Source organism: Pelobates fuscus, chromosome 1 (genome assembly GCF_036172605.1).
Source record: "Pelobates fuscus isolate aPelFus1 chromosome 1, aPelFus1.pri, whole genome shotgun sequence".
NCBI lineage: Eukaryota > Metazoa > Chordata > Amphibia > Anura > Pelobatidae > Pelobates > Pelobates fuscus.
In genome coordinates, this window is record NC_086317.1 from 47,144,631 (window position 1) to 47,171,732 (window position 27,102).

At 42.8% G+C, this 27,102-nt stretch overlaps 1 protein-coding gene across 1 annotated transcript in view; it reads left to right on the forward strand.

Moving 5' to 3' along the window:
- Window positions 1–27,102, forward strand: part of TMPRSS15 (transmembrane serine protease 15) — a 332,837-nt gene that overhangs the window by 121,933 nt on the left and 183,802 nt on the right. Inside the window, exons 9-10 of the mRNA XM_063448381.1 lie at window positions 12,452–12,561; window positions 14,352–14,489. Coding sequence (XP_063304451.1) covers window positions 12,452–12,561; window positions 14,352–14,489 — 248 coding nt within the window. The remainder of the gene's footprint in view (window positions 1–12,451; window positions 12,562–14,351; window positions 14,490–27,102) is intronic.

The following is a 27,102-nucleotide window of genomic DNA, read 5'->3' on the forward strand; positions in this document are numbered from 1 at the left end:
TCAATATATAAATTATTTAAAATATGTATTCTTGTAGTCAGTCTATACTGGTTTACAAGGAAGTACAAGTGACGTTGTATTACCCAAACTTGTTAATATTTAATCAAACATAAATAAGCTTCTTGACCCTTTAGCATTTGAACACATTCACCTTTTTGTTCATCTTACCATTTTCACTAGTAGTAAGGAGATCCCTGCCATCATTGTACACTTTTGACTGGCTTGCCACATCTGTCTAAATTATTAATATATTTGTATGCAGTAATCAGGGAAGGGAATGCATCTGTGACTTTGCAAAAGGAGTTCCACAGATGTTTGGCTGAAACACATTACAAATTAGCAGAATAAGGAAATCACTACAGCAGGGGTTCCCCAAATGTAGATCCCCAGATGTTGTAGAACTACAACTCCCTTGATGCTTTGCATGTCTTTGGAATGCTTTTAGAATGACAAAGCATCGTGGAAGCTGTAGTTTTAATACATCTGGGGATCTACCTTTTGGGCACCCCTGCACCACACTATATATATGCTTAGCATGAAACTGGCCACTAAAGGAGGGCATTTGGAATCCAGCTGTCAAGGACAGTATGATCTGCAATATAATTTCTACACAAATTTAGAATATGTGAAAGTTTGAGCGCTCCTTAAAGAAGTGATAAAAACTCAGATTTATCACAATAATATTTAATATGTATATATACAAAACACACACACATATATATATATATATAAATATATAAGACTTCCTTAGCTCTAACAGGGCTAATTCGTCTAAATGTTGGCTCAGAATGAAAAAATAAAACTCATAAAAAGATCACAAAAAGAGCTTAGAGATCACTCTGGTTACACAGCCGTAAAAAAAAGCACAACTGTTACCAGATGCAATCTCAATATGAGACTAATAGTATCCAAACACTGTAACAAAATATCTCCTTCACAGTAGAAAGTTGCAGGAAGGGTAATCTCACGTAAACGGTGGAATGAGTAGTGTATTAAAACCCAAAAAATAATAATGAGAATATGACCACAATCTGAACAGTACAATAATAAAAGATAAAATATAATAAAATTGAAAAAAATACAATATAAATAGTATAGCAGCAAACTGAGTACTTATCCATGGGGGGAGGCCCTCTCCACAAGTGCAGAATGATGCTCCAATCTCAGTCCAAAGATAAATGCAGATGTGTGCCGGTCAAAAGATTATGTAGGAGCAGTGAACTCAACCCCTTTGTCCTTACCTGCGGTATTGCACCCTATATTCAAAAGGTGATGCCAGGTCCTCTCTCAGACGCACTCACCGTGGTTCTTGTCTCGTGGTAAGCCGCGGCGGATAGCTTCAAAAAAGGCCGCCGCTGCCTTAAAGGAGCAGTAGTCTAAATAATGAAGTGTGCTGGTGGGAACTCAAAAATCTACACATTTCATCTGTTGAAGACTTTATCAAGACTGATGTTCCCACGCAATGCTATATGTCTTAAATACACTTAAAAGAAAAAGGGGGGGTGCGAAGAATTAAGCGATAACAGAACAGGTCAAATAAAACCAGGAGTGGAGTAAAGCCTATTCTGGTTAAAACCAAACAATCATAATCCATCTAAATCAATCATTGTTCCCAAACTATTAAAACAATTCAAAGCACTTATCTATAAGAAAAGTTTATATACTTTATTCCAAATATGAGAAAATGAAAAAGAATATAAAATAAATAGTGAAAGTAAAATTAGGGCTGGGGATTTTCTCTAAAAAGCAATCAATGTCTAAGATGTGGATCCAAAGAGAGTTTGCTGTTCTTTATATATAAACGAAAGTCTTAGTATACCTATCTCTATAAGATCAACCCCTATGTGGGTTGACAAATCTCAGAGATATCCTACCTAAAATGCGAGCTGAAGAGTAAAACATAGGATATAAAATATAGCCAGTCTTTTGATATCCAAGTTTAAGTGATATACTCAATTCCTTGATTAAACCATATGGTCTCAGAGTATTTCATTTGAATATCCACTTTGTTTCTGCTATATTACAAAATCTTTTCCTCTTGGCTGTATCACTAGCATGGCTGATAGCTTTGATACCCATAATAGAAATGTGGGTGGGATTACTGTCACGGCCAGTTAAAAGTGTCGTGCTACTGGGGACTTTTTATCTTCATGTAAAATTGCTAACCGGTGCTCTCTGAATCTGACCTTCATGGGTCTTGTGGTTTGACCTACATAGTGTAGCCCAGATGTACAAGTAAGTAGATAAACTAAGAAGGGGGAATTGCAACTTATTCTTTGCTGGACCTTGAAATTCTCCTCCCCAAATATGGATCCAAATTGTGTCCACCATGGCAAAAATACTTGCACGAAAACATCTTGTGTTCCCACATCTGTAGTTACCTATATAGGAATTATGGTCATGTCTTGTGTTCACATTAGACGTGTATTTAGATAGTGCCAGGATATTTTTTAATATTTTTATTTTTCCTGAATGCTACCCTGGGACAGTTGGAAATACTAAACTTTAGCCATGGATCCAGTTTAAAAATAGGTCAGTGTTGGTGTAATATGATTTCTACAGGAAGAAAATGACTGGCTAACAACACGTGCAATATATTATTGGTAGCTTTTTTTTTTTTGTTCTTAAATAAAACAAAAAAAAATGTTTTAGAAAATTCTGTGGAAGGTATTCTACATTTCCCATGATATTTATGAAATAAAGTTTTATGTGAGATATAACTTAGATATGGACAAGGTAGAGAAAAGATTACGCTTTCTTTCCATATTAGGTCCAAACGTGAAAGGGGTTTAAAGATGCTGTATTCGGCAGCAGTTCAAAGGGATGGCCGATGCTAGGTTAACTAAATCATGGTTAGAGTTTTGGATTGTGAAAGCAGAAAATAACCAGATATGGGTTTTACTTATAATGATAAGATGATCTACTAGGATTAAGAATAGAAAAAGGGATCCTGTCTTATGCCCGGGGGGGAACCATTTTCCTTTGCCTGCATGCTATGGGTGTACTAAAGAATATTAAATGAGTCCATGTTTATATACAGAGGAATATATATTTTTTTTGGTCCGACTTCCTTGTATATAGGAATAGAATATGGATCAACACAGTGTTTCTGCAGAAAAAGGAACACACATTTTTTACATTCCTGAAAATGTAATCTAAAATCTACAGTTAGGTCTGTGAATATATTCGAGCATTGGCACAAGTTTTGTTATTTTGGCTGTTTACCAAAATAAATTCAAGTTACAGTAAAACAATGAATTGGCTTAAAGTGCAGTTTATCAGCTTTAATCTGAGTATTCACATCCAAATGGAGGAAGGGTTTAGGAATTACAGCTTTTTAAAATGTATATTACACATATTTGTATTCAGTGATGTCTACTGAGTACAACAGCTCTCCCTCCCCCCATGTACAAGTTGTATGGTGTTTTGGAAAGTTACAGGGTCATGTATAGCACAATACATTTTCAGTTTATACTCATTTAAATTTGAAAGACTAGTTATGTTGTCTTTGGGACCGTATGGTAGCCCAGCAATGAGAATTACCCCCATTATGGCATACCATTTGTAAAAGTAGACAACCCAAGGTATTGCAAATGGGGTATGTCCAGTCATTTTTAGTAGCCAGTTTAAAAACACTGGCTAAATTTAGCATTCATATTTGTTTGCGTGTGAAAAATGCAAAAAAACTAATATGAACGCTAATTTTGGCCAGTGTTTGTGACTACCAGTGGAGGGAGCAGTCCAGATCCAAAATGCTGTTAAGTTCACTCTGCATAAGAAATACAGAAATCCCAGATGATTTTGGCCTTCTTTGCGCCTCATAAGAGAGTCCATAATATAAAGCAAATATCCCGCTAGACACAGTGAGCACAGGGTTTATGTATGGATTACCCTTTTCTTTTTTTTTTGTCAATCTTTCTTTTATTATGGCATTTGCGTCACGGGATACAGAATAAAGAGAGGAGTTATTGCATGATAACACAAGATAAAGTCATCAGCGTGATTTAGAGTACACTCATATGACAGTGTCTATCTACAATAAATATTCTATAGAAAGCACTCTGTCTGCTGCACTATATGACTGACCGAATAGCAAGGATTTTAACCCTTTGGGTATTCTGTTATACACTTGGATATATTATATCATGCACTCATTTTGTACCGGTTTTCTTACTTAAAAGTCAAAGAACCAATACTATATTATAATTTGCAGCTTTATTAGATCTTGCCTACCTATCTCATGGGAGGTTACTAGTCTGATAAGCTGATACAATCTTTCCAATCAGATACAATTATCTTTTTGTATCAAATTCCTACAGCTATAAGCATCACTGTCAGTATAATTTTTGACAATTCTTTAAGACATCTATCCTATTCCATTTCCACTGCAGTCCTGATTTCACTAGTGATTTAGTTAATTAGTTCCTTATGATATTACACTCCTATGAAAGACTGCCACATTTTTTATAATAAGTATACATAGTAAAACAAGCTAGATATAACTGTTGCTTTAGTGTAATTAAAGATTACTAGAAGATATGATTTAGTACATGCTGATCTGAGCCGTAAACATGTTTTAGCAGGATAATGTTAAACAGTTGCTGCTTAGGGGATAATGGAGTGCACTGGATTTTCTGTTTTTTTAGCCGAATAATGTTATCTGGAATCGCATTGACTAAACATGTGCAGATTATGCAGTTAAATTGAAAACCACTGGACTACGCTTCAGTTTTAAATGGCTGCACCTAGCTGTACGTGATGAAAAACAAACGAATAACAGACTAAATAATAACAAATTTCAGGCTCTACAAACCCGACATCGGTATGCTGGACTTATTCCCTGGAACCTCCAGATGGTCATGAGGGTAGTTGCCTATATGGCCAGCATGTTGGGTGCCCTTTCAGAGTCCCTGGGCGGCATAAGCATGAGTGTTTTCATCCGACTACCACTCTCGGTTTCCTGGTATTGGGTATATATTTCGGCATGTCGTATTTGTGGAGAGAGTAAGGTGAGTCAGATAGGATGGATATCAGAATGAGGGAAGAACTTGGAAAGGCCGGTAGGCATTAGGGTGGTCCATTAAGGAAGTCCCGTTACTATCTATCCGCGGGCTTGGGGTACACAGGCTCGAGTCAGCCGATGCCCTTGCTAAGTGGTAGGTTTGAGCTGTAGGAAGAGACTGTGTCCGAAGAGGGCCCCCTCATCGCCCCAGGCCATCACGCAGGGCTGCATCCAGTGTCCACAAATCTGGGATTTCTTACTGGAGAACGCGTTCTTCCCTGTAGGAGGACGGCAGTGGATCCTGATAATATGTCGCCGTCTGCGCCAATGAATCCTCTGTGTGTGTGTGGGTGATGCACTGGGATAATTTCCCTGTTGACCTTCAGTCCGGGTGGGCCCCATGGGGTGAAAGTGCTGCCATTGTGGAAGGCGCGCCCCAGAGGGGACTGCTCTTCTCCTGTCTCTGCTCTCTCCCTTCAACCATAGCTGTCTTGATGTGTGTTAGAAGCTTGGTCCAGAATCTCTCAAAGATTTCAGTCAGGCGCTGCTGTGCCTGCTCCACTGTTTCTTGTGTGGTCATGGTAGTTTCTAGCACGTTTGGTTGCAGCGTGTCTGCCATCTTGTCCTAGACCTGTATCAGGGTAGCTGTTGGAAGTCTGCAGACGGTAGTGGTGTCTGTCAGTCGCGACCGAGATAACCCCCGCTGGTCCAAAGAGGGGGGGAAGCTAGGTGCCAGTCAAAGAACCGGGAGAGCGACTGTCTCATCCCGGCTCAGCCTCCAGTAGCAGTCCAGCTTCATACAAACTTGTGCGAGGTATCTCCAGGTTCACTGGCTTCTGCTGCTTAAGGTAAGTACCAGGTAGGGTTAGGATTAGTGTGGTGCTCACCGGTAGCCCCGGATTTTAGGCGACAGATGCGGTTGCTCAAATGAGATGCGGCTGATCCTGTCAGGGTACCTGAGGCCTCTACCTCTAAGGGAGGTAGAGACTTGGTGGTGTATCCTTCCAGGCGAGCTGTCTCCTCCGTTCCTCGCGGTTCATCCAGTCACTTAAACACCGGCCGCGAGGAATCCACGTCCTTTTCTAGCAGGACGCTCAATACGTGACGTCATGACGCTAGCACGAGCAATCTGTCACTCAAGTGTCCGATATCCAATCGGTACTTTTCAGAGGCGTGATTTCCATCCAGAACCAGGGTATTTAAGCTTACTCCTTACTTCAGCTCATTGCCCTGTCGTGGTTCTAGCTTGTCTAGTCACTCAGTGCTCTGGTATTCTAGTTTGCTCTTTGGTTTTGACTCGGCTCGTTGTACTTCCCTGTTTCTCCGTTATCCCTTGACCCGGCTTGTCTCTCGCTTATCTGTCTTCTCGTTCCCTCGACCTCGGCTTGCCTCTGACTATTCTTTACACTCGGTACGTTAGTCCGGCCATTCTAAGGCCCGGTATACGTACCTTTCCACTCTTTGTACTCTGCGTGTTGGATCCCTGTCCCGATCCTGACATTACGACAGGGCCAATGGATCCTGCAGGTACAAACAGTCAGCTTGGTTCTTCGGATCCCAGGTTTGACGCCATGGAACATAGGATGGATCAGATGGCTTTGGCACTACAGGCACTTTTGTCTCGTGCTAGTAATCCACCTGAGGAGACACATACTCCTTCCATTTCTCCTGCAGTCTCAGGTCTAGAGGTAGCCACTGTAGGTGCTTCTTCCCGTATTACCCCACCAGTACGTTATGGCGGGTCACCGGAGAAGTGTCGTGGCTTTCTAAACCAGATTAGCATCCATTTCGAACTACAACCCCGCTCTTATCCTACAGATAGAGCAAAGGTTGGATTTATTATTACTCTACTCATTGAAAAAGCTTTGAGATGGGCCAATCCTTTATGGGAGAATGATAATCCACTCGTCTATAATTATAATGCCTTTGTAGCTGCGTTTAGAAGAACTTTTGACCCCCCTGGCAGAAAGGTCAATGCAGCTAGATTAATGTTGCGCCTTAAACAGGACAATCGAACACTTGTGGATTATGCACTAGAGTTCAGATCCTTGGCGGCAGAAGTTAAGTGGAACGAACAGGCTTATATAGATGTGTTTCTGAATGGGTTATCAGATGTAATTCTTGACGAGGTCGCTACTAGAGAACTCCCTGAAAATTTGGAGGATTTAATTTCTTTTATATCTCGTATTGATGAACGCTTAAGAGAGAGGCAGAACACTCGAGATAGGACCCGTAGACCCTCCTTTAAACTAGCGCCTACCTTTCAAATCTCTGAGTTCGAAGACTTACGTATTCCTGAACCTATGCAGATAGGCAGTACTCATCTCACTGAAAGAGAGAGACAGTACAGGAGAAGGGAGGGTTTATGTATGTATTGTGGAGTCAGGGGTCATTTACGCCTAAATTGTCCCAATCGTTCGGGAAACGCTCGCACCTAAGTTCCTCTAGAGGACAGGCCTTGGGTGTTTCTACTTTGTCCTCTATGCACAACTACAAGGAGCTCAGGCTTGTGTTACCCGTTTCTTTAAAGTGGGAGAAGGGAGTAGTTAAGACTATGGCACTAATTGATTCTGGAGCTGCTGAGAGCTTTATAGATCAGGATTTTGCTGCCAAGCATGCTATCCCATCCCAGTTAAAAGAGACACCTCTGGCTGTTGAGGCCATCGATGGTAGACCGTTACTTGAGCCTGTTATTTTTCATGAGACCATACCGATTAACTTGACTGTTGGCATCCTGCATAAAGAGGATATATCCTTGATGCTCATTTCTTCTCCGTCTATTCCCATAGTTCTGGGGTACTCCTGGCTGAGGAAACACAACCCTATTATTAATTGGGAATCAGGGGAGATAGTTTCATGGGGAGAGAATTGTCAAGAGAAATGCTTGCGGAAGGTCTTACCTCTTGGATTAACTAATACATCGAATACCTCTGACAATCCTACAGAGACTCAAATTCCGTCTCAGTATCTAGATTTAAAGGCAGTATTTGACAAAAAGAAAGCCGATACCTTACCCCCACACAGGTCCTTCGATTGCAAAATTAACCTACTCCCTGGTACCATGCCTCCCAGAGGTCATGTATACCCATTATCTATAAAGGAGAACTCAGTCCTAGAGGAATATATTCACGAGAATTTAGACAAGGGATTCATCAGGAGGTCCTCCTCCCCTGCCGGGGCTGGATTTTTTTTTGTTAAAAAGAAAGATGGTTCTTTGAGACCTTGTATTGATTATCGAGGCCTGAATAAGATAACCATTAAAAATGCCTACCCGATTCCCTTGATCACCGAACTCTTCGATCGTTTGAAGGGCTCTACAATTTTCACCAAGTTAGACCTCAGAGGGGCATATAACTTGGTGAGAATCCAGCAGGGACATGAGTGGATGACGGCATTCAATACTCGATATGGCCACTATGAATATACCGTCATGCCTTTTGGGTTATGCAATGCACCAGCAGTATTCCAAGATCTGATCAATGAGGTTCTTAGGGAATTTCAGCAAGAGTGCGTCATTGTATACCTAGATGATATACTCATTCATTCTAGTGACATTGAGATTCATCACAAACAAGTCAGGAGGGTTTTGCACAAGCTTCTCCAGCATGGCTTGTACTGCAAGTTGGAGAAATGTAGCTTTGATCAAACCCAGGTAACCTTTCTCGGCTATGTGATCTCTGGGGAGGGATTTAAGATGGATCCGGATAAGCTCCAATCCATTCTAGAGTGGCCTTTACCCACAGGTCTTAAGGCCATACAGAGATTTATTGGTTTTTCCAATTATTATAGGCGCTTTATTAAGGGCTATTCTTCCATTATTGCACCTATCACTAACATGACCAAACAGGGGGTTGACACTAAGAATTGGACTACTGAAGCTCTCCTTGCGTTCAAGACTCTCAAGGAGCTTTTCGCTTCCGCTCCAATTTTAGTTCACCCTGACACTTCTCTGCCATTTTTGCTCGAGGTAGACGCATCAGAGACCGGTTTAGGCGCTGTTCTATCTCAAAGGTTGGGTGTTGATAAACCATTACATCCATGTGGATTTTTCTCTAAAAAATTGACCGGTACTGAAAGCAGGTATGACATTGGTGACAGAGAATTACTAGCGGTTATCAAGGCTTTGAAAGAATGGAGACATTTATTGGAGGGTACATTACATCCTGTTACCATCCTGACAGACCACAAAAACTTGTCTTATATCGGAGAGGCCAAGCGTCTGTCCTCCAGGCAGGCTCGTTGGTCGTTGTTTCTTACCCATTTCAATTACGTTCTGACTTACAGACCTGGGTCAAAGAACTCTAAAGCCGATGCGCTATCTCGCCAATACGAACCCACTGCTTCAGTTGAACCACTTTTGTCTTCCATTGTACCCAAATGCAATATTATTGCTAATACCAGTCTCAAAATTCATTCCCCGCTACTTGACCAGATCTTGAAGTCACAACATCTAGCTCCCGGAAACACTCCTGAGGGAAGAAACTTTGTTCCTCCTGAACTTCAACTGGAGCTCTTACAATGTTTTCATGAGAGTAAAATAGCTGGTCATCCTGGTATTCGCAAGACGTACTCTCTGATATCCAAAGATTTCTGGTGGCCTTCACTTCGTAAGGATATTGAGGAGTTCGTCGCAGCTTGTGAGACTTGTGCCAAGACTAAACTATCTCATGCATCCCCATGTGGCCTGTTACACCCCTTGGACATTCCTGAGAAACCTTGGTCCTGTTTGTCCATTGACTTTATCGTTGATTTGCCTGCTTCCAAAAGACAGACTGTTATTCTCACGGTGGTGGATAGATTTACCAAGATGGCCCATTTCGTGCCATTACCTAAACTTCCGACTTCACCCGAATTGGCGGAGATTTTTGCGAGAGAAGTTTTTCGCCTACATGGGATCCCTTCAGAGATTGTTTCTGATAGAGGTTCTCAATTTGTCTCACGTTTCTGGAGATCCTTTTGTTCTCAAATGGGCATCAAATTGAACTTTTCCTCTGCCTATCACCCTCAGTCTAACGGAGCTGCTGAACGTACTAATCAAAAGATCGAACAGTATCTGCGTTGCTTTGTTTCCGAACACCAGGACGATTGGGTCGGTCTGATTCCTTGGGCGGAGTTCGCACACAATAACCTTGTTTGCGATTCAACTCGCTCTAGCCCTTTCTTCATGAACTATGGCTTTCATCCTTCGATTTTTCCTTCGGTTTCCTCTTCTCAGGGGATACCGTCGGTTGATGATCATGTCGCCAACCTGAAGAAATTATGGGATCAGACTCGACAAATTCTATTACATAGTTCCTCGCTGTTCAAGAAACACGCTGACAAACATAGAAGAGCGGCTCCTGTTTTTGTACCTGGGGATAGGGTATGGTTGAGTACTAAGAATATTCGCCTAAAAGTTCCGTCCATGAAATTTGCTCCTCGTTACATAGGCCCTTACAGGGTTCTCACTCGTATCAATCCGGTTGCGTATCGCCTTGCTCTGCCACCTGCCTTACGCATTCCTAACTCTTTTCATGTCTCCTTGTTGAAACCCCTCATTTGCAACAAATTCTCCTCTAAGGTCTCCTCGCCTCGTCCTGTTCAGGTGGAGGGTCGGGAGGAGTACGAGGTCAGCTCCATCATTGACTCCAGAATTTCAAGAGGAAAATTGCAATATCTGGTCAACTGGAGGGGATATGGTCCTGAGGAGAGGAGTTGGGTACCTCAGGAGGACGTTCATGCTTCTCGCCTTCGCAGAGCATTTCACCTTCGCTTCCCATCTCGCCCCGGTTCATTCCGCCCGGTGGGCGTATCTGAGAGGGGGGGTACTGTCAGGGTACCTGAGGCCTCTACCTCTAAGGGAGGTAGAGACTTGGTGGTGTATCCTTCCAGGCGAGCTGTCTCCTCCGTTCCTCGCGGTTCATCCAGTCACTTAAACACCGGCCGCGAGGAATCCACGTCCTTTTCTAGCAGGACGCTCAATACGTGACGTCATGACGCTAGCACGAGCAATCTGTCACTCAAGTGTCCGATATCCAATCGGTACTTTTCAGAGGCGTGATTTCCATCCAGAACCAGGGTATTTAAGCTTACTCCTTACTTCAGCTCATTGCCCTGTCGTGGTTCTAGCTTGTCTAGTCACTCAGTGCTCTGGTATTCTAGTTTGCTCTTTGGTTTTGACTCGGCTCGTTGTACTTCCCTGTTTCTCCGTTATCCCTTGACCCGGCTTGTCTCTCGCTTATCTGTCTTCTCGTTCCCTCGACCTCGGCTTGCCTCTGACTATTCTTTACACTCGGTACGTTAGTCCGGCCATTCTAAGGCCCGGTATACGTACCTTTCCACTCTTTGTACTCTGCGTGTTGGATCCCTGTCCCGATCCTGACAGATCCATTCGGCAGTCAGGCCCCGCCCCCCTTGATTACCCTTTGCACTTAGGGAGAGCCTAAGAAAATGCATTGAACAATAAATAGAGAATATGAGAACTCTGAAAATGGACTGAAGCATAGAGAAACTCAAACCAAACTTGCCCTGAGGATCAACTAGCTATTGAGTCCAAGTGCTCACTTACTTTTCCACAGTACTGTTAATGTCTCATGTGAATGTTTAATGTGTTCAATAACATTTATAAAAGATTATAATTGTTTGTGTGTTGTCAGCTTAAGTACATTATGTTTGCCTATACTTGTGACTTTGATGAAGATGAGATGACATTTTATGACCAATTATTGCGGCAAACCAATTAATTCCAGAGGCTTCTTGCCATTATTTACAGTGGATAGCAGATATCTTGTCACTAGTAATATTCTACTTTCCAAAGTAAGACATTTTGTATTTGATACTGTATACTCACTATGTATTTTGTATATGTCAATCACAATTAAAGGGTTATTCCAACCACCATGACCACTTATGCTTTTTGAAATGGTCATGGTGATAGGAGTCTGGACATGCAGTGTTTCTACTTTAAACACTGCATATTCATAGCTATTTCACTTGTGTGCTGGGAACTAGTTGTGCCCAGCACATGTGACTTAGGCAGCCCAGAGCTCTACCTTATGTCAATTCTGTGCATAAAATGCATCTGTCACCAGAGAGCACTGCACGTTGGTGACAGACTTAACTGCTACTCCAAACAGAGCCTGCAAGGGAGAAGCTCTTGTCTCCCATCGCTTCCTCCCACCCTCACTGAGGGATGCCCTCCCTCTTCCTTATTCCATATGCTATGTTTTTATTTAGCATTCTTCCCCCCCTTCCACACCCCTCCCGATGCCAGCTGAAAGCATGCGTGTGTGTACTGAACCTGTAGTGATGCTGATTAGATTATTTATTTCTTTATTGTTAACTATTTTCCTCATTTTGTACACTCAACATACTGTTTTCGATTTTCTTTACATTTACTCTACTGTTATTGTTCATAGACATCTGTTGTTTAGACATTTATTGTTAACATGTCTATGTTTTCATTCACAGTGTCAAGGATGGTTTCAGCATAAAATTTAACTTTCCATCATTTGATACAGAAGAATATACAGATTTTTTAAATATCTATGAAGGTGTTGGAAGAAATAAAATTTTAAGAGGCAAGCATTAATTCATTTTTTTTTTTTTTAAGAATACAATATTGCACTCACAAAATGTTTTGTTGTTGTTTGTTTATCAGAAATCACATATTCAGAGAACATTCCAAGCCCCATAACCAATACAGCTTCGTAAACTGTAAATAACAGTTTACTCTTTTCTTTTCTTTTTCTATTTAAAATAAATCAAAGAAGACTAGCACTAGTAAGGTTATAGTTACTGAAATACATATAGTTTGTCTATGGTAATCAGAAAAGATATTTTCATTTAGTGAGCTAATCCTGTATGGCTAAAGTCATTATTGGGTTGGGACCTTTCACTTCTAGAGATTTTTTTCTTTTTCATTTTTTCCCCTGGTTTATAGCAAAATGGGAAAGTGCTTCAAAGTATTTTTTTGCCTTTTTTTGGATCAACAGCAGAAACAGGTGTGAGATAGGCTGGATGCAAGTATTTTTTCAGACTATGTAACTATCTATGTAATACTACACAACTTTAATACAAACTGGTTTAAATGAAAGGGCACATGTAATTTGTCATATCCACTAAATGTGACATAAATAGACGGTGCTTATGAGTATTTGTAAGAAATCTGATATACTAGATATGTAAAGAAAGGTGGGTGCATGGGGATAATTTAAACTAACTACATCTGTGTAATTAAAACCAAACGTATTTACAGGTGATGTACATAATTACATCACAGGAAGCTATTGCAACTTCTAAATATGCCATATAATATACAGTGCCTCCCTAGCTTTTATCCTTCAGGCTTCTCGTATGCAGCCTTTCACCTTGAAGATAGAACCGAATGAAGCTACTTTAGGGGAACAGGAGATTAATCTCGAGTTGACTTTACTGAAGTCTTGGCACTGGGGGAACTGTTCAGAAGAATGTTGTCAAACCAAAATTCCAGGATAGATTTTAAATTAATCTTGCTTGTTCCCTGGGGTTAAATAATGCCAGGGATACCAGTAAGTTAAACACCCATGTTGATCATGAAATCTCTTCTGTGAAATCTTAGGATAGTGATTAATAAAAATGATCATCTCTGAATCATTCTTGTGGAAGCTAAACCTTTAATGTATACTTCATAGTGTAGTAAGATTATGCTTTGCAATATTTATTTATTGACACGTTTATTTAGCTCCCAGTGTTGAAGCTATCTGCTGAGGTAGAAATCATTTTTCTAATAGCTTTAGTCCTGTGATGTTTAACCTTTGGGGTACCAACTGTCATAGATAATGTCCCCTATTATCCTCAACCAATGTCTAAAGCAGCAACACTTTCAAAGATTACACATTATTGTCTCTGCACATTAGCAATACATAGAAGTGCTTTGAACTGGAACATTCTTTTATATGGAAGAATTTATCTAGTTATTAATGTTAACGTCTCTCTTATTATTGAATAGGTTTCTCGCATGTGTTAATTAAGCAGAATCAAACAATTAGTGGAGCACAAAAAAGTTACCAAAAGTAGGCTGTTTTTGATCAATGAACCAAAACATCAGAGTTATATGGAATATAATTGTCGGGTTACAGCAAACAAGGAAACATCCACATATCCAAATTTACAGTAAATAACCATGTAACAAAAATACAATACTTTATATTTCTATTATATGTTTACATTACATTAATTACATTGTTAATATAATATTTATATTTCACATTCTAAGACTGTTATCAATTTATGCTTTATATTTCTCCCTGGTATTTTTAGAATTATTAAAACAAACATATCATAATTGTTAAATGATTTAATTACCTTTGTATTCTGTGCAATCTTTCAGCAACACTTTGGGGAACAAATCCAGGTTCTGTGAGGATATTTTCAAATCAAGCCACAGCTGAGTTTATAACAGATAATAGTTACAATAACAATGGTTTTGAAGCTATTTACACAATATTTGCAGAAAGCAGTGTCACAAGTAAGTGTATTCCTTTCAAAGCTTACAATAATGTATTCTAATGTATTCTAATATATTTTTTTAGTTGTCATTTGTTGCAATTTTGTGCACATTTTTAGAAAAATACAATACAATGTGATGCATTTAAACAGAGCTTTTAAGCTAGAGAGAGGAAAAGTATGTGAACATATGAATCAAAGATTATGAATAGATAGGTAGATAGATAGATAGATAGACAGATACAAACAAGCTTTTTCTTGGCAACTCAAAATGATGCCACAGCCCCATCAAACCCATGGTATAAGGCAAAGAGAGAAATTGACTTAACCCCTTAAGGACACATGACATGTGTGACATGTCATGATTCCCTTTTATTCCAGAAGTTTGGTCCTTAAGGGGTTAAAGGACCACTCTAGTGCCAGGAAAACATACTCGTTTTCCTGGCACTATAGTGCCCTGAGGGTGCCCCCACCCTCAGGGACCCCCTCCCGCCCGGCTCTGGAAAGGGGAAAAGGGGTAAAACTTACCCTTTTCCAGTGCTGGGCGGGGAGCTCCTCCGTTCCGCCCCGTCGGCTGAATGCGCACGCGCGGCAAGAGCTGCACGCGCATTCAGCCAGTCGCATAGGAAAGCATTATCAATGCTTTCCTATGGACGCTTGCGTGCTCTCACTGTGATTTTCACAGTGAGAATCACGCAAGTGCCTCTAGCGCCACTAGAGGATTTGGGGGAAGGCTTAACCCATTTATAAACATAGCAGTTTCACTGAAACTGCTATGTTTATAAAAAAATGGGTTAACCCTAGCTGGACCTGGCACCCAGACCACTTCATTAAGCTGAAGTGGTCTGGGTGCCTAGAGTGGTCCTTTAAACAGACAAAGATAAAAGCAGCTGCTGGTGAGACAGTTCTAGGTAAGGAATTATCCTCCGTCCTTCCATTCTGGGAGATGCTGTGCATGTTTGTCCCTGCACTCTGTCTGTGGAAATGCTGTTAAACTTTACCTGATATATACCCTGTAAAAAATGTCTATAACATAATATAATACCCAGAATGGTGGACAGTGTATCTGCACGTTCCTATGAATAATATACCAGCAGTTCACATTTGGGGTATAGACTGATCCATTTTTTGATTTGTGATCAGCTTGCCTCTGTACTCTTAAGTAATGTTATCCTAGAATGTTACTCATCGACCACCCACATCTTGTTTATATTTGTTTGATATAGGGTCGTATGTTTTAATTTTCTGTTATGGAAATGATCTTACTATTGGGCTTTATTCCATCTGCCATGTAGCCTCCTATGGTGAGCACTGGGATTTTAACCACATGGGAATTATTTCTCTATTCCCTATTCAGGAAACTCTCTCAATGTTTACCCTTTCTCCAATATTTTCCCATTATTTTAGCTTCATGAATGTTTTTATATGATGACATCATATACAGTTATTATGGCATCGTAACAACCATCATTTTATTTTAAGCTATATCCTTTTGCTTGTCGTACAGGTTTCTGCTTTAATAAGCTTCTGTTTATTTTGTCTCTTGCTAAATAAGTGACTGAGGGGCTCCAGCCCTTGCTTTTTGTTATTGTCCAACTTTATGTTTGTTTTATTTTAAATGCATTTCATATGATCCCTCTATGTACTGCTTAAATGAAAACTCCAGGCTAGGGATTATCATGCCAATAGTGCCCTGACGCACCTCCAGTGTAAACAGTGAAATCATTTTTCAACAGTTTAAGTTCTTACCTGGGTTTTGCTGGGCACAGCTCCAATGTCTGGCGATGGCAGCTCCCAGTAGATTGTCTGAGAGTGCCAGAAGAGCTTTTAGAATGTCGTGCTGGTAAACTTGCATTTGTCTGGCCAGGAAAGATGTCAAACCATTGTAAAACTATTTGACTTGTTACACTAGGTTTGTGTGGGATAGGTGGGGAACCAAGGTACTTCTGTCACTACTACAGTTGACTGTAATGGTAATGACTCCTGGAGTGTTACTTTAATTAGTATGTGGTATCCTGCTGTAATGCAGGATGTATTAGGCTTTAGTGATGTCGCGAACATAACATTTTCGGTTCGCCAACGGCGAACGTGAACTTCCGCAAATGTTCGCGAATGGGCGAACCGGGCGAACCGCCATAGACTTCAATAGGCAGGCGAATTTTAAAACCCACAGGGACTCTTTCTGGCCACAATAGTGATGGAAAAGTTGTTTCAAGGGGACTAACACCTGGACTGTGGCATGCCGGAGGGGGATGCATGGCAAAACTCCCATGGAAAATGACATAGTTGATGCAGTGTCTGGTTTTAATCCATAAAGGGCATAAATCACCTAACATTCCTACATTGTTTTGAATAACCTGCTTTAAAACATCAGGTATGATATTGTATCGATCAGGTAGTGTAAGGGTTATGCCCGCTTCACAGTGACAGACCAAACTCCCCGTTTAACGCACCGCAAACAACCGCAAACAGTCCATTTGCACAAACGCAAACTCCCCATTTAAGGTTGGATACCAAGCTAGCCATGTCCCGTTCCTTGTCCTCACTGATGTCATTGAAGGTATCTTCCTCCACCCAGCCACGTACAACACCAAGGGTCCCCAAAAGGTGACAACAAGCCCCCTGGGATGCCTGCTGTGTTTGGTCTTCCACCTCCTCAAAGCCACACTCCTCTTCTTCAGACTCCTCTCTCTGCGTTGCCTCTCTCGGCGTTATTATAAGGTGTGTTAAGTAGTACTAATCCTATCAGTTTAATCCCTGTTACGTCCCCTATCACACCACTCCTATCTGGTGGCACATTAGATTGCACGCACAGTGCCCCAAATTTGAAGTAGGAGGACCGACTAAGCATCTTTTTCTATCTCCCGGTTCCTAAAATCGATGCCTTATATACACGTCCCCTGTTAGGGGACGTAACAGGGATTAAACTGATAGGAATAGTACTACTTAACACACCACTCCTATCAGTTTAATCCCTGTTACATCCCCTATCAGGGGACGTGTATATAAGGCATCGATTTTAGGAACCGGGAGATGGAAAAAGATGCTTGGTCGGTCCTCCTACTTCAAATTTGGGGCACTGCGCGTGCAATCTAATGTGCCACCAGATAGGAGTGGTGTGTTAAGTAGTACTATTCTTATCAGTTTAATCCCTGTTACGTCCCCTATCAGGGGACGTGTATATAAGGCATCGATTTTAGGACCCGGGAGATGGAAAAAGATGCTTGGTCGGTCCTCCTTCTTCAAATTTGGGGCACTATGCGTGCAATCTAATGTGCCACCAGATAGGAGTGGTGTGTTAAGTAGTTCTATTCTCATCAGTTTAATCCCAATGTCACGACTACTAGTGTGGTCCAGGCAAAAAGATACTATGTAAACATATACATAGGCAAGAAAAGGAAAATAAAAGGACAGAGCGTAAACCGGACCTTAGAATGGCCGGACTAATACGCTAGAGACAGAGAATGGTCAAAGGGAAAGCCGAGGTCAAGGAAGCCAAAAAATACACAATACCGTTTACACAAGCCAAGTCAGGGAAAACAGAATTCAGAATAACCAGGGAAAAGCCAAGCTCAGGATACCAGGAAATCAGATTCACAATGATAAAGCACTCTCAGGAAACCAGGAATAGTGATGTACCGAACTGTCCGACGGCGAACAGTTCCCGGCGAACTTAGCTTGTACGCGTTCGCCGCCGCGGGCGGACACATGCGCAGTTCGATCCGCCCCCTATTCGTCATCATTGGGCAAACTTTGACCCTGTGCCTCTCGGTCAGCAGATACATTCCAGCCAATCAGCAGCACTCCCTCCCTTCCACACCCTCCAACCTCCCTCCCAGCATCCATTTTCGATTCATTCTGAAGCTGCATGCTTAGTGAGAGGAGGGAAAATTTAGCTGCTGCTGATTAGATAGGGAAATTGATAGCTAGGCTAGGGTATTCAGTGTCCACTACAATCCTGAAGGACTCATCTGATCTCTGCTGTAAGGACAGCACCCCAAAAAGCCCTTTTTAGGGCTATAACATCAGGCTGCTTTTTTTTTTTTTCCTGTGTAATGTAATTGCAGGTGCCTGCCTGCCAGCTTCTGTGTGAGGTTCACATTGGATACTGTGCCTACTTGCCCAGTGCCACCACTCATATCTGTTTTAACAATTGGTTAAGCTTTAGATTTAAAATAAATAATTTGTTTTCACTGTAATAGAAGAGCAGTTGCCTGCCTGCCAGATTCTGTGTCAGGTTGGATGCCTTGCCCATTTGCACAGTCAGTGCCACCACTCATATCTGTTTTAACAATAGCTTAAGCTTTAGATTTTAAAGAAATATTTTTTTTTCACTGTAATAGAAGAGCAGTTGCCTGCCTGCCAGCTTCTGTGTCAGGTTGGATGCCTTGCCCATTTGCACAGTCAGTGCCACCACTCATATCTGTTTTAACAATAGCTTAAGCTTTAGATTTTAAAGAAATCCTTTTTTTTCACTGTAATAGAAGAGCAGTTGCCTGCCTGCCAGCTTCTGTGTCAGGTTGGATGCCTTGCCCATTTGCACAGTCAGTGCCACCACTCATATCTGTTTTAACAATTGGTTAAGCTTTAGATTTCAAATAAATAATTAGTTTTCACTGTAATAGAAGAGCAGTTGCCTGCCTGCCAGCTTCTGTGTCAGGTTGGATGCCTTGCCCATTTGCACAGTCAGTGCCACCACTCATATCTGTTTTAACAATAGCTTAAGCTTTAGATTTTAAAGAAATATTTTTTTTTCACTGTAATAGAAGAGCAGTTAGTTGTCTGCAAGCGTCTGGGTGTCAGGCCTACTTCAGCGTGTGCTCTGCAGACCTGTGCCAGCGTTCTTTGACAGTTGCCAATCATATCTGGTGTCTCTTTAGCATGCTTTTACAAAGAAAAGAGGTTTATAGTGTAAGCTAATAGCAGCCAGTCAGTGTCCTTCAAGCGGCTCTGTCAGTCCTTCCTTAAGCGTGTGCTCTCCAGAACTGTTCCAGTGCACATTGCCAATCATATCTGGTGTCTCTATAGCGTGCTTTTAAAACCAAAATTTGTTTTTCACTGTTATAGATTGAATAGCAGTTACTTGTCTTCAAGCGGGTGTGTCAGGCCTACAGTGTGTGCTCTGCAGAACTGTTCAAGTGCACATTGCCAATCATATCTGGTGTCTCTATAGCGTGCTTTTAAAACCAAAATTAGTTTTTAAAACCAAAATTTGCCTACATTTTGTCATTCAGTTTTCAATTCAGTACAAATAGATGTTCAGTGAATAAACAGCTTAATATGGGGTTGTTGCTTGCTAAAAACAGACAGTTATGCTTTCTTCAGAAAACAATTATTGAACATTTGAAACTCCCATAGAAAGTATGGCTTTCAACTTACTGAGACAAATAAAAATTTCAGCTTTGATGTTCAGCACATTACATGTATTTTTTTCAATATTTCGCTAAAACATAACAGTTAAAAAAAAACAAAAAACGTAAATATAACAAAACTACAACATTTATGCAAAAGGTTGAGGTCCTGCAGTAAAATGTTGATCAGATAAGAAGTTAGGTGGTATTATTTGTGAAAGCGGGTAAGAGAAGAGATTGGCTGGGTCAATGGACAATGGATTTACTGCATGAGTAGGGGGCAACATACCATGCCAGCCAGGGTAGGCTGCTTCTGGATACAATGGAAAAGATGGATATGGGAGACCTGCTGGAACAGTATTTGGCACATGGAGAGGTGGCATAATATTAGCACCCTGACTCTCTCCTATAATTCCAGAGAATTCTCCTGGGAACTGAAGGCCATTGCTCAAATTTTGGAGCATATTCATGATCTCAGGCATGCCAACTTCCTCTCCTGTATCCTCAGAATTCTGATTCCACTGCTCAAAATTTGGGAAACCTGGAGGAGGGAGCCCTTGCTCGGCCATTTGTCTCTCCTCTCGTTCAACATCTGCTAATATGTCAGAGAAAATATCATCTGGGATATCCAAACCTTCTTTATGTTTCTTGGAAGATTTTTTGGGATAAGCTGTCCAGGAAGGATGGCTTGGAAGAAGCAAGATCAGAAGCAGAATAGGATGGTTGTCTTCCAAACCTGGACCTCCCAAAGGATGCAATCTTTGAGGGATGGGTTGGCCGGCAGGTAGAGGCACTAGGAACGCCTCCATGCCATGACTTCTGATGATTGCATATCTCAGCTTCCGATTAAGATAAGAATACAGCCGAGCATATGAAACTGCATCACTTGACGTTCTTGGATTCAGTCGGATCACACACATGTCCTTGGTGCACTCTGGCCAGATACGATCCACATATTCCCAAACAGACTCTTGCAAAATGCATCCTTCGGATGTTAACACTTTTGGTAAGTCCTGGCAAAGATGACTGCTATAACCAGACTCTGGCGTGGCTGTAACTTTAAACTGCTTTATAGAGAACATGTGAAGGAATCCCTTCCACACACTTGAGTCTGCTGGATCTGTGAGTCTAGTATCTGGATCATACAATTTCTTGTTCTTCTTTTCAATGCATGAAGAATGTTGATTGCCATTAGTTATATGGTGTTTCCATATTTTCTGGTTTCTTGGTAATTACCCATTGGCTTAAGTCAGCATCACCTGGTGGGTTTATCAGCCCTTTGCATATAAGGCAGTCCTGATCTAAAAGGTGGCTCTTGTGTTGGGATGTTGTGTCCCTTTTCTCTGAGATGCAATCCTGCTGAGAATCCTGAGGCTGCCACACAGAATCAGACAGATCCTCTAGGGTCAAGTTCTGATCGGGCACGGTATCAATTTCAATTAACCCCTTGTGTGTCAGCTTTGTCATCTGAATCTGGTATGGCTGTCTTTCCTCTTTCTCGGTTAGTTCCAGTGCATGTTTTCTCTTTTGAATTCTCCAGTTGGCCAGCTCCTGTGCAGCCATTTCCGTTGCACTCATTAGAACAAAACACTGTGGGGTGATTTCACCAAGGACCACACGACGGAACAGGATCTGATTTTTAGGGTCCTTCAAATTGAAAAGGAGGTTCCGGTATTTATTCTTATATCTGCTGTCAGTACACAGGAAAAGTTTAAATATTTCTTGTTCTACGTTCTCTGCAACTCCACGCACCGACTCATCCAATACGTGAAGATCTGGGGTTTCTCTGACTCTCCTCAGTAGTGTATCAAACAGAGTCTGCACTGTGGTAACACGGACATCTTCAGGACATAACTCAACTATTTGCAGATAGGCAGTCTGCAGCTTCTCTTTTTCACCTGTTCTCTTCTTTCTCTTATGCGTATTCTTGTCTATATGCAGGTGGTCTCTTGCCTTTCTTTTAACCAATTTGTTCCTTCCATATGGTTTCAAAAGATCTCTGGCATCATTACTTTCAACGCAAATAACGTCATCATAGTTAGTCTCCTCATTATTCACCGGGAAGAGAGTGTTTGCACTGACTACCCACAGCATGCTCTTGCCATTGCCTACTCCACCTTCAACGACAGGGTGCAAGTCCCAAGGAGAAGGATCATTCACTTTATTATCTGTCTTTATTTCACAAGTAGTGCCTGGAACATCCTCATGGGTCACTAGATGTAAATCTGGACTAATGTCAACCCCAGGGTCTGGAAAATCATCAATTTGAAATTTTTCGAATAATCCCAGTGGGCTGCCACATTCTTCCTCCTCTGATGGTATTAAAGTTTGCAGAGATTCACTATGGGGTGGTGTCAAGCATTTTGGAGAACAATTAAGCATCTCCATCCCAATACGTTTCAGATGTCCTATCAGCTCTTCCACCCTATGCGATACTATGGGCAGGCTACCCGTGACGTCATTACTCACGGCCCTATTTCACACGGAGGACAGCGCCCTTTCAAAACGGTACGCCACGTGCTCCCTGTCCCCAGTCCACATCCCGCCTCAAGTGCACAGGCGTCCATTTGAGGAGGTGACAAACCTAGTCAGTCGCAACGAAGGCACCATCAGCGACATCATACCATTTGTTTTCTTCCTGGAGCGTGCCCTGCGAAGAGTGCTGGATCAGGCTGTAGATGAGCGTGAAGAGGACCACCAGAAACAGCCTTATCAGCATCGCTTGCTGGACCTGCGGCAACGCTGGAAGAGGATTGTGAGGAAGAGGAGTCAGAGGAGGATTGTAGCTTTGAGGAGGAGGAGGAGGAGCAAGACCAAACACAACAGGCATCCCAGGGTGCTCGTTGTCACCTATCTGGTACCCGTGGTGTTGTACGTGGCTGGGGGGAAGAACATACCTTCAATGAAATCAGTGAGGAGGAGGAACGGGAAGTGAGTAGCTCGGCATCCAACCTTGTGCAAATGGGGTCTTTCATGCTGTCCTGCCTGTTGAGGGACCCTCGTATAAAAAGGCTGAGGGAGAACGACCTGTACTGGGTGTCCACGCTACTAGACCCCCGGTATAAGCAGAAAGTGGCGGAAATGTTACCGAATTACAACAAGTCGGAAAGGATGCAGCATTTGCTAAATAAATTAAAAAGTATGCTTTACACAGCGTATAAGGGTGATGTCACAGCACAACGGGAATCTAACAGGGGGAGAGGTGGAAGTCATCCTCCTCCTCCTCCTCCCACGACCACGCCGGCAAGGACAGGACGCTTGAAAGACGTGTTGTTGATGGAGGACATGCAGACCTTTTTAAGTCCTATGCATCGCCACAGCCCTTCGGGATCCACCCTCAGAGAGCGACTCGACCGACAGGTAGCAGACTACCTCGCCTTAACTGCAGATATCGACACTCTGAGGAGCGATGAACCCCTTGACTACTGGGTGTGCAGGCTTGACCTGTGGCCTGAGCTATCCCAATTTGCGATAGAACTTCTGGCCTGCCCCGCTTCAAGTGTCCTGTCAGAAAGGACCTTCAGTGCAGCAGGAGGTATTGTCACTGAGAAGAGAAGTCGCCTAGGTCAAAAAAGTCTAGATTACCTCACCTTTATTAAGATGAATGAGGGATGGATCCCGAAGGGACTGACACTGGGCGATACATTCGCTTAAAAAAGGCCTGATGAGATGAGCTGCCTTGGGCTAAAAATGGTCCACACGCTGCTGTATTTTAGCTCTGAATGACGTTTGACTTGCGTGACTTATCCGCCACCAACTAGGTTTCAAGCCGCCATGTTTTAGGGCACTTTCTGCCTGTGAAACAAACATAAATTTTTCTGGCCGCTGCTACAGCAGCGGCTGCAACAATACCAAATTTTTCAGGCATGTGTACATGCCTAATTTTTAGGCCCACTGGTGCAGCACTGTGGCTTCAAAAACCAAACAAAAAAAAAATCCTCCAAGATGGCACCAATATACCAGTGGTCTAAGCATCGTCCCACCTTGGCCTAAAAAGGGGAGGTGATTCCACAATTAAAAATCGCTGCCATATACACGTCCACTGATAGGAGACGCGGAAGGTATTAAACTGATCAGAACAATACTAAACTCACCACTCCTATCTGGTGGCACATTAGCTTGCCCGCGCAGTGCCCCAAATTTCAAGTAAGAGGACCGACCAAGCATCTTCTTCCATCTCCCTGTTACAGAAATCACTGCCATATCCATAGAAATTGTAGAGAATATCCAGGATAGTTTTACAGGGCCAAATCATGGCGCCTGTTGAAAGAGGTGACCTTGCTCGGGTCCCAGGTGTGCGGTTCCTAAAATGGCTGCCATATACATGTCCACTGATAGGAGACGCGGAAGGTATTAAACTGATATGAACATTTACTAAACTCACCACTCCGAGTGCTGTTATTTATTTAAATTTTTTGTGGTGAGGCTTTACAGGACAGAGTGCTTCTCCACGGGACATGTTAACTCACGGGCAGCTGGCTCATCAAGGAACCAGAGCAGCTTGAACGAGGTGACCTTGCTCGGGTCCCAGGTGTGCGGTTCCTAAAATGGCTGCCATATACACGTCCACTGATAGGAGACGCGGAAGGTATTAAACTGATATGAACAATACTCCACTCCTATCAGTAGGTCCCCCCCATTGTGATTTATGCCCCACACCCACCGCGCAGGGATGGGGGCCGGGGGGGAGGAAAGTAGGTCCCCCCATTGTGATTTATGGCCCCCACCCACCGCGCAGGGGTTTGGGACGGACAGTAGCTCCCCCCAGTGTGTATCAGGGTCCCTGAGGACAGGTGTTAATCCATACCTGCCAAGTGACCCTATGTAGGGGGAACAGTCTCTATTCTGCTCTGTGTCAGTGTGTATCATGGTCTCTGTGGACGGGGAACAGTCTCTATTCTGCTCTGTGTCAGTGTGTATCAGGGGCTTTGAGGACAGGTGTCAATATATACCTGCCAAGTGACCCTATGTAGGGGGAACAGTCTCTATTCTGCTCTGTGTCAGTGTGCATCATGGGCTTTGAGGACAGGTGTCAATCCATACCTGCCAAGTGACCCTATGTAGGGTAACAGTCTCTATTCTGCTCTGTGTCAGTGTGTATCATGGTCTCTGTGGACGGGGAAAAGTCTCTATTCTGCTCTGTGTCAGTGTGTATCAGGGGCTTTGAGGACAGAAGTCAATCCATATCTGCCAAGTGACCCTATGTAGGAGGAACAGTCCCTATTCTGCTCTGTGTCAGTGTGTATCAGGGGCTTTGAGGACAGCTGTCAATCCATACCTGCCAAGTGACCCTATGTAGGGGTAACAGTCTCTATGCTGCTCTGTGTCAGTGTGTATCATGGGCTTTGAGGACAGGTGTCAATCCATACCTGCCAAGTGACCCTATGTAGGGGTAACAGTCTCTATTCTGCTCTGTGTCAGTGTGTATAATGGTCTCTGTGGACGGGGAACAGTCTCTATTCTGCTCTGTGTCAGTGTGTATCAGGGGTTTTGAGGACAGAAGTCAATCCATATCTGCCAAGTGACCCTATGTAGGAGGAACAGTCCCTATTCTGCTCTGTGTCAGTGTGTATCATGGGCTTTGAGGACAGGTGTCAATCCATACCTGCCAAGTGACCCTATGTAGGGGTAACAGTCTCTATTCTGCTCTGTGTCAGTGTGTATCATGGTCTCTGTGGACGGGGAACAGTCTCTATTCTGCTCTGTGTCAGTGTGTATCAGGGGTTTTGAGGACAGGTGTCAATCCATATCTGCCAAGTGACCCTATGTAGGGGGAACAGTCTCTATTATGCTCTTTGTCAGTGTGTATCAGGGGCTTTGAGGACAGGTGACAATCCATATCTGCCAAGTGACCCTATGTAGGGGGAACAGTCCCTATTCTGCTCTGTGTCCGTGTGCATCAGGGTCTCTGAGGACAGGTGTCAATCCATATGTCAAGGTGTCAATATGTCATATGTCAGGTGTCAATCCATATCCATTGTGATTTAGGAATGTTAGGTGATTTCTGCCCTTTATGGATTAAAAGCAGACTCTGCATCAACTGTGTAATTTTCTATAGGAGTTTTGCCATGGATCCCCCTCCAGCATGCCACAGTCCAGGTGTTAGTCCCCTTGAAACAACTTTTCCATCACTTTTGTGGCCAGAAAGAGTCCCTGTTGGTTTTAAAATTCGCCTGCCCATTGAAGTCAATGGCGGTTCGCGTGGTTCGCCGGTTCGCGAACATTTGAGGAAGTTCGCGTTCGCCGTTCGCGAACCGAAAGTTTCGGGTTCGCGACAACACTAACCAGGAACAGAAAAACACGAATGGGCAAGGTACTGGGGTGAGCTAGGGATTTAAATATCACGCGGCGGGCCGGCAGCAGCGACACCCTGTTACGTCCCCCTCATCAGGCCTTTTTTAGTCGAATGTATTGCCCACTGTCAGTCCCTTCGGGATCCATCCCTCATTCATCTTAATAAAGGTGAGGTAATCTAGACTTTTTTTACCTAGGCGACTTCTCTTCTCAGTGACAATACTTCCTGCTGCACTGAAGGTCCTTTCTGACAGGACACTTGAAGCGTGGCAGGCCAGAAGTTCTATCGCAAATTGGGATAGCTCAGGCCACAGGTCAAGCCTGCACACGCAGTAGTCAAGGGGTTCATCGCTCCTCAGAGTGTCGATATCTGCAGTGAAGGCGAGGTAGTCTGCTACCTGTCAGTCGAGTCGTTCTCTGAGGGTGGACCCCGAAGGGCTGTGGCGATGCGTAGGACTTAAAAAGCTCCGCATGTCCTCCATCAACAACACGTCTGTAAAGTGTCCTGTCCTTGCCGGCGTGGGAGGAGGAGGATTACTTTCACCTCTTCCCCTGTTAGATTCCCGTTGTGCTGTGACATCACCCTTATACGCTGTGTAAAGCATACTTTTTAATTGATTTTGGAACTGGTGCATCCTTTCTGACTTGCCGTAATTTGGTAACATTTCCGCCACTTTCTGCTTATACCGGGGGTCTAGTAGCGTGGACACCCAGTACAGTTCGTTCTCCTTTAGCCTTTTTATACGAGGGTCCCTCAACAGGCACGACAGCATGAAAGACCCCATTTGCACAAGGTTGGATGCCGAGCTACTCATGTCCTGTTCCTCGTCCTCAGTAATCTCTCTGAAGGTATGTTCTTCCTTCCAGCCACGTACAACACCATGGGTACCAGATAGGTGACAACGAGCACCCTGGGATGCCTGTTGTGGTTGGTCTTCCTCCTCCTCCTCAAAGCCACATTCCTCCTCTGACTCCTCTTCCTCACAATCC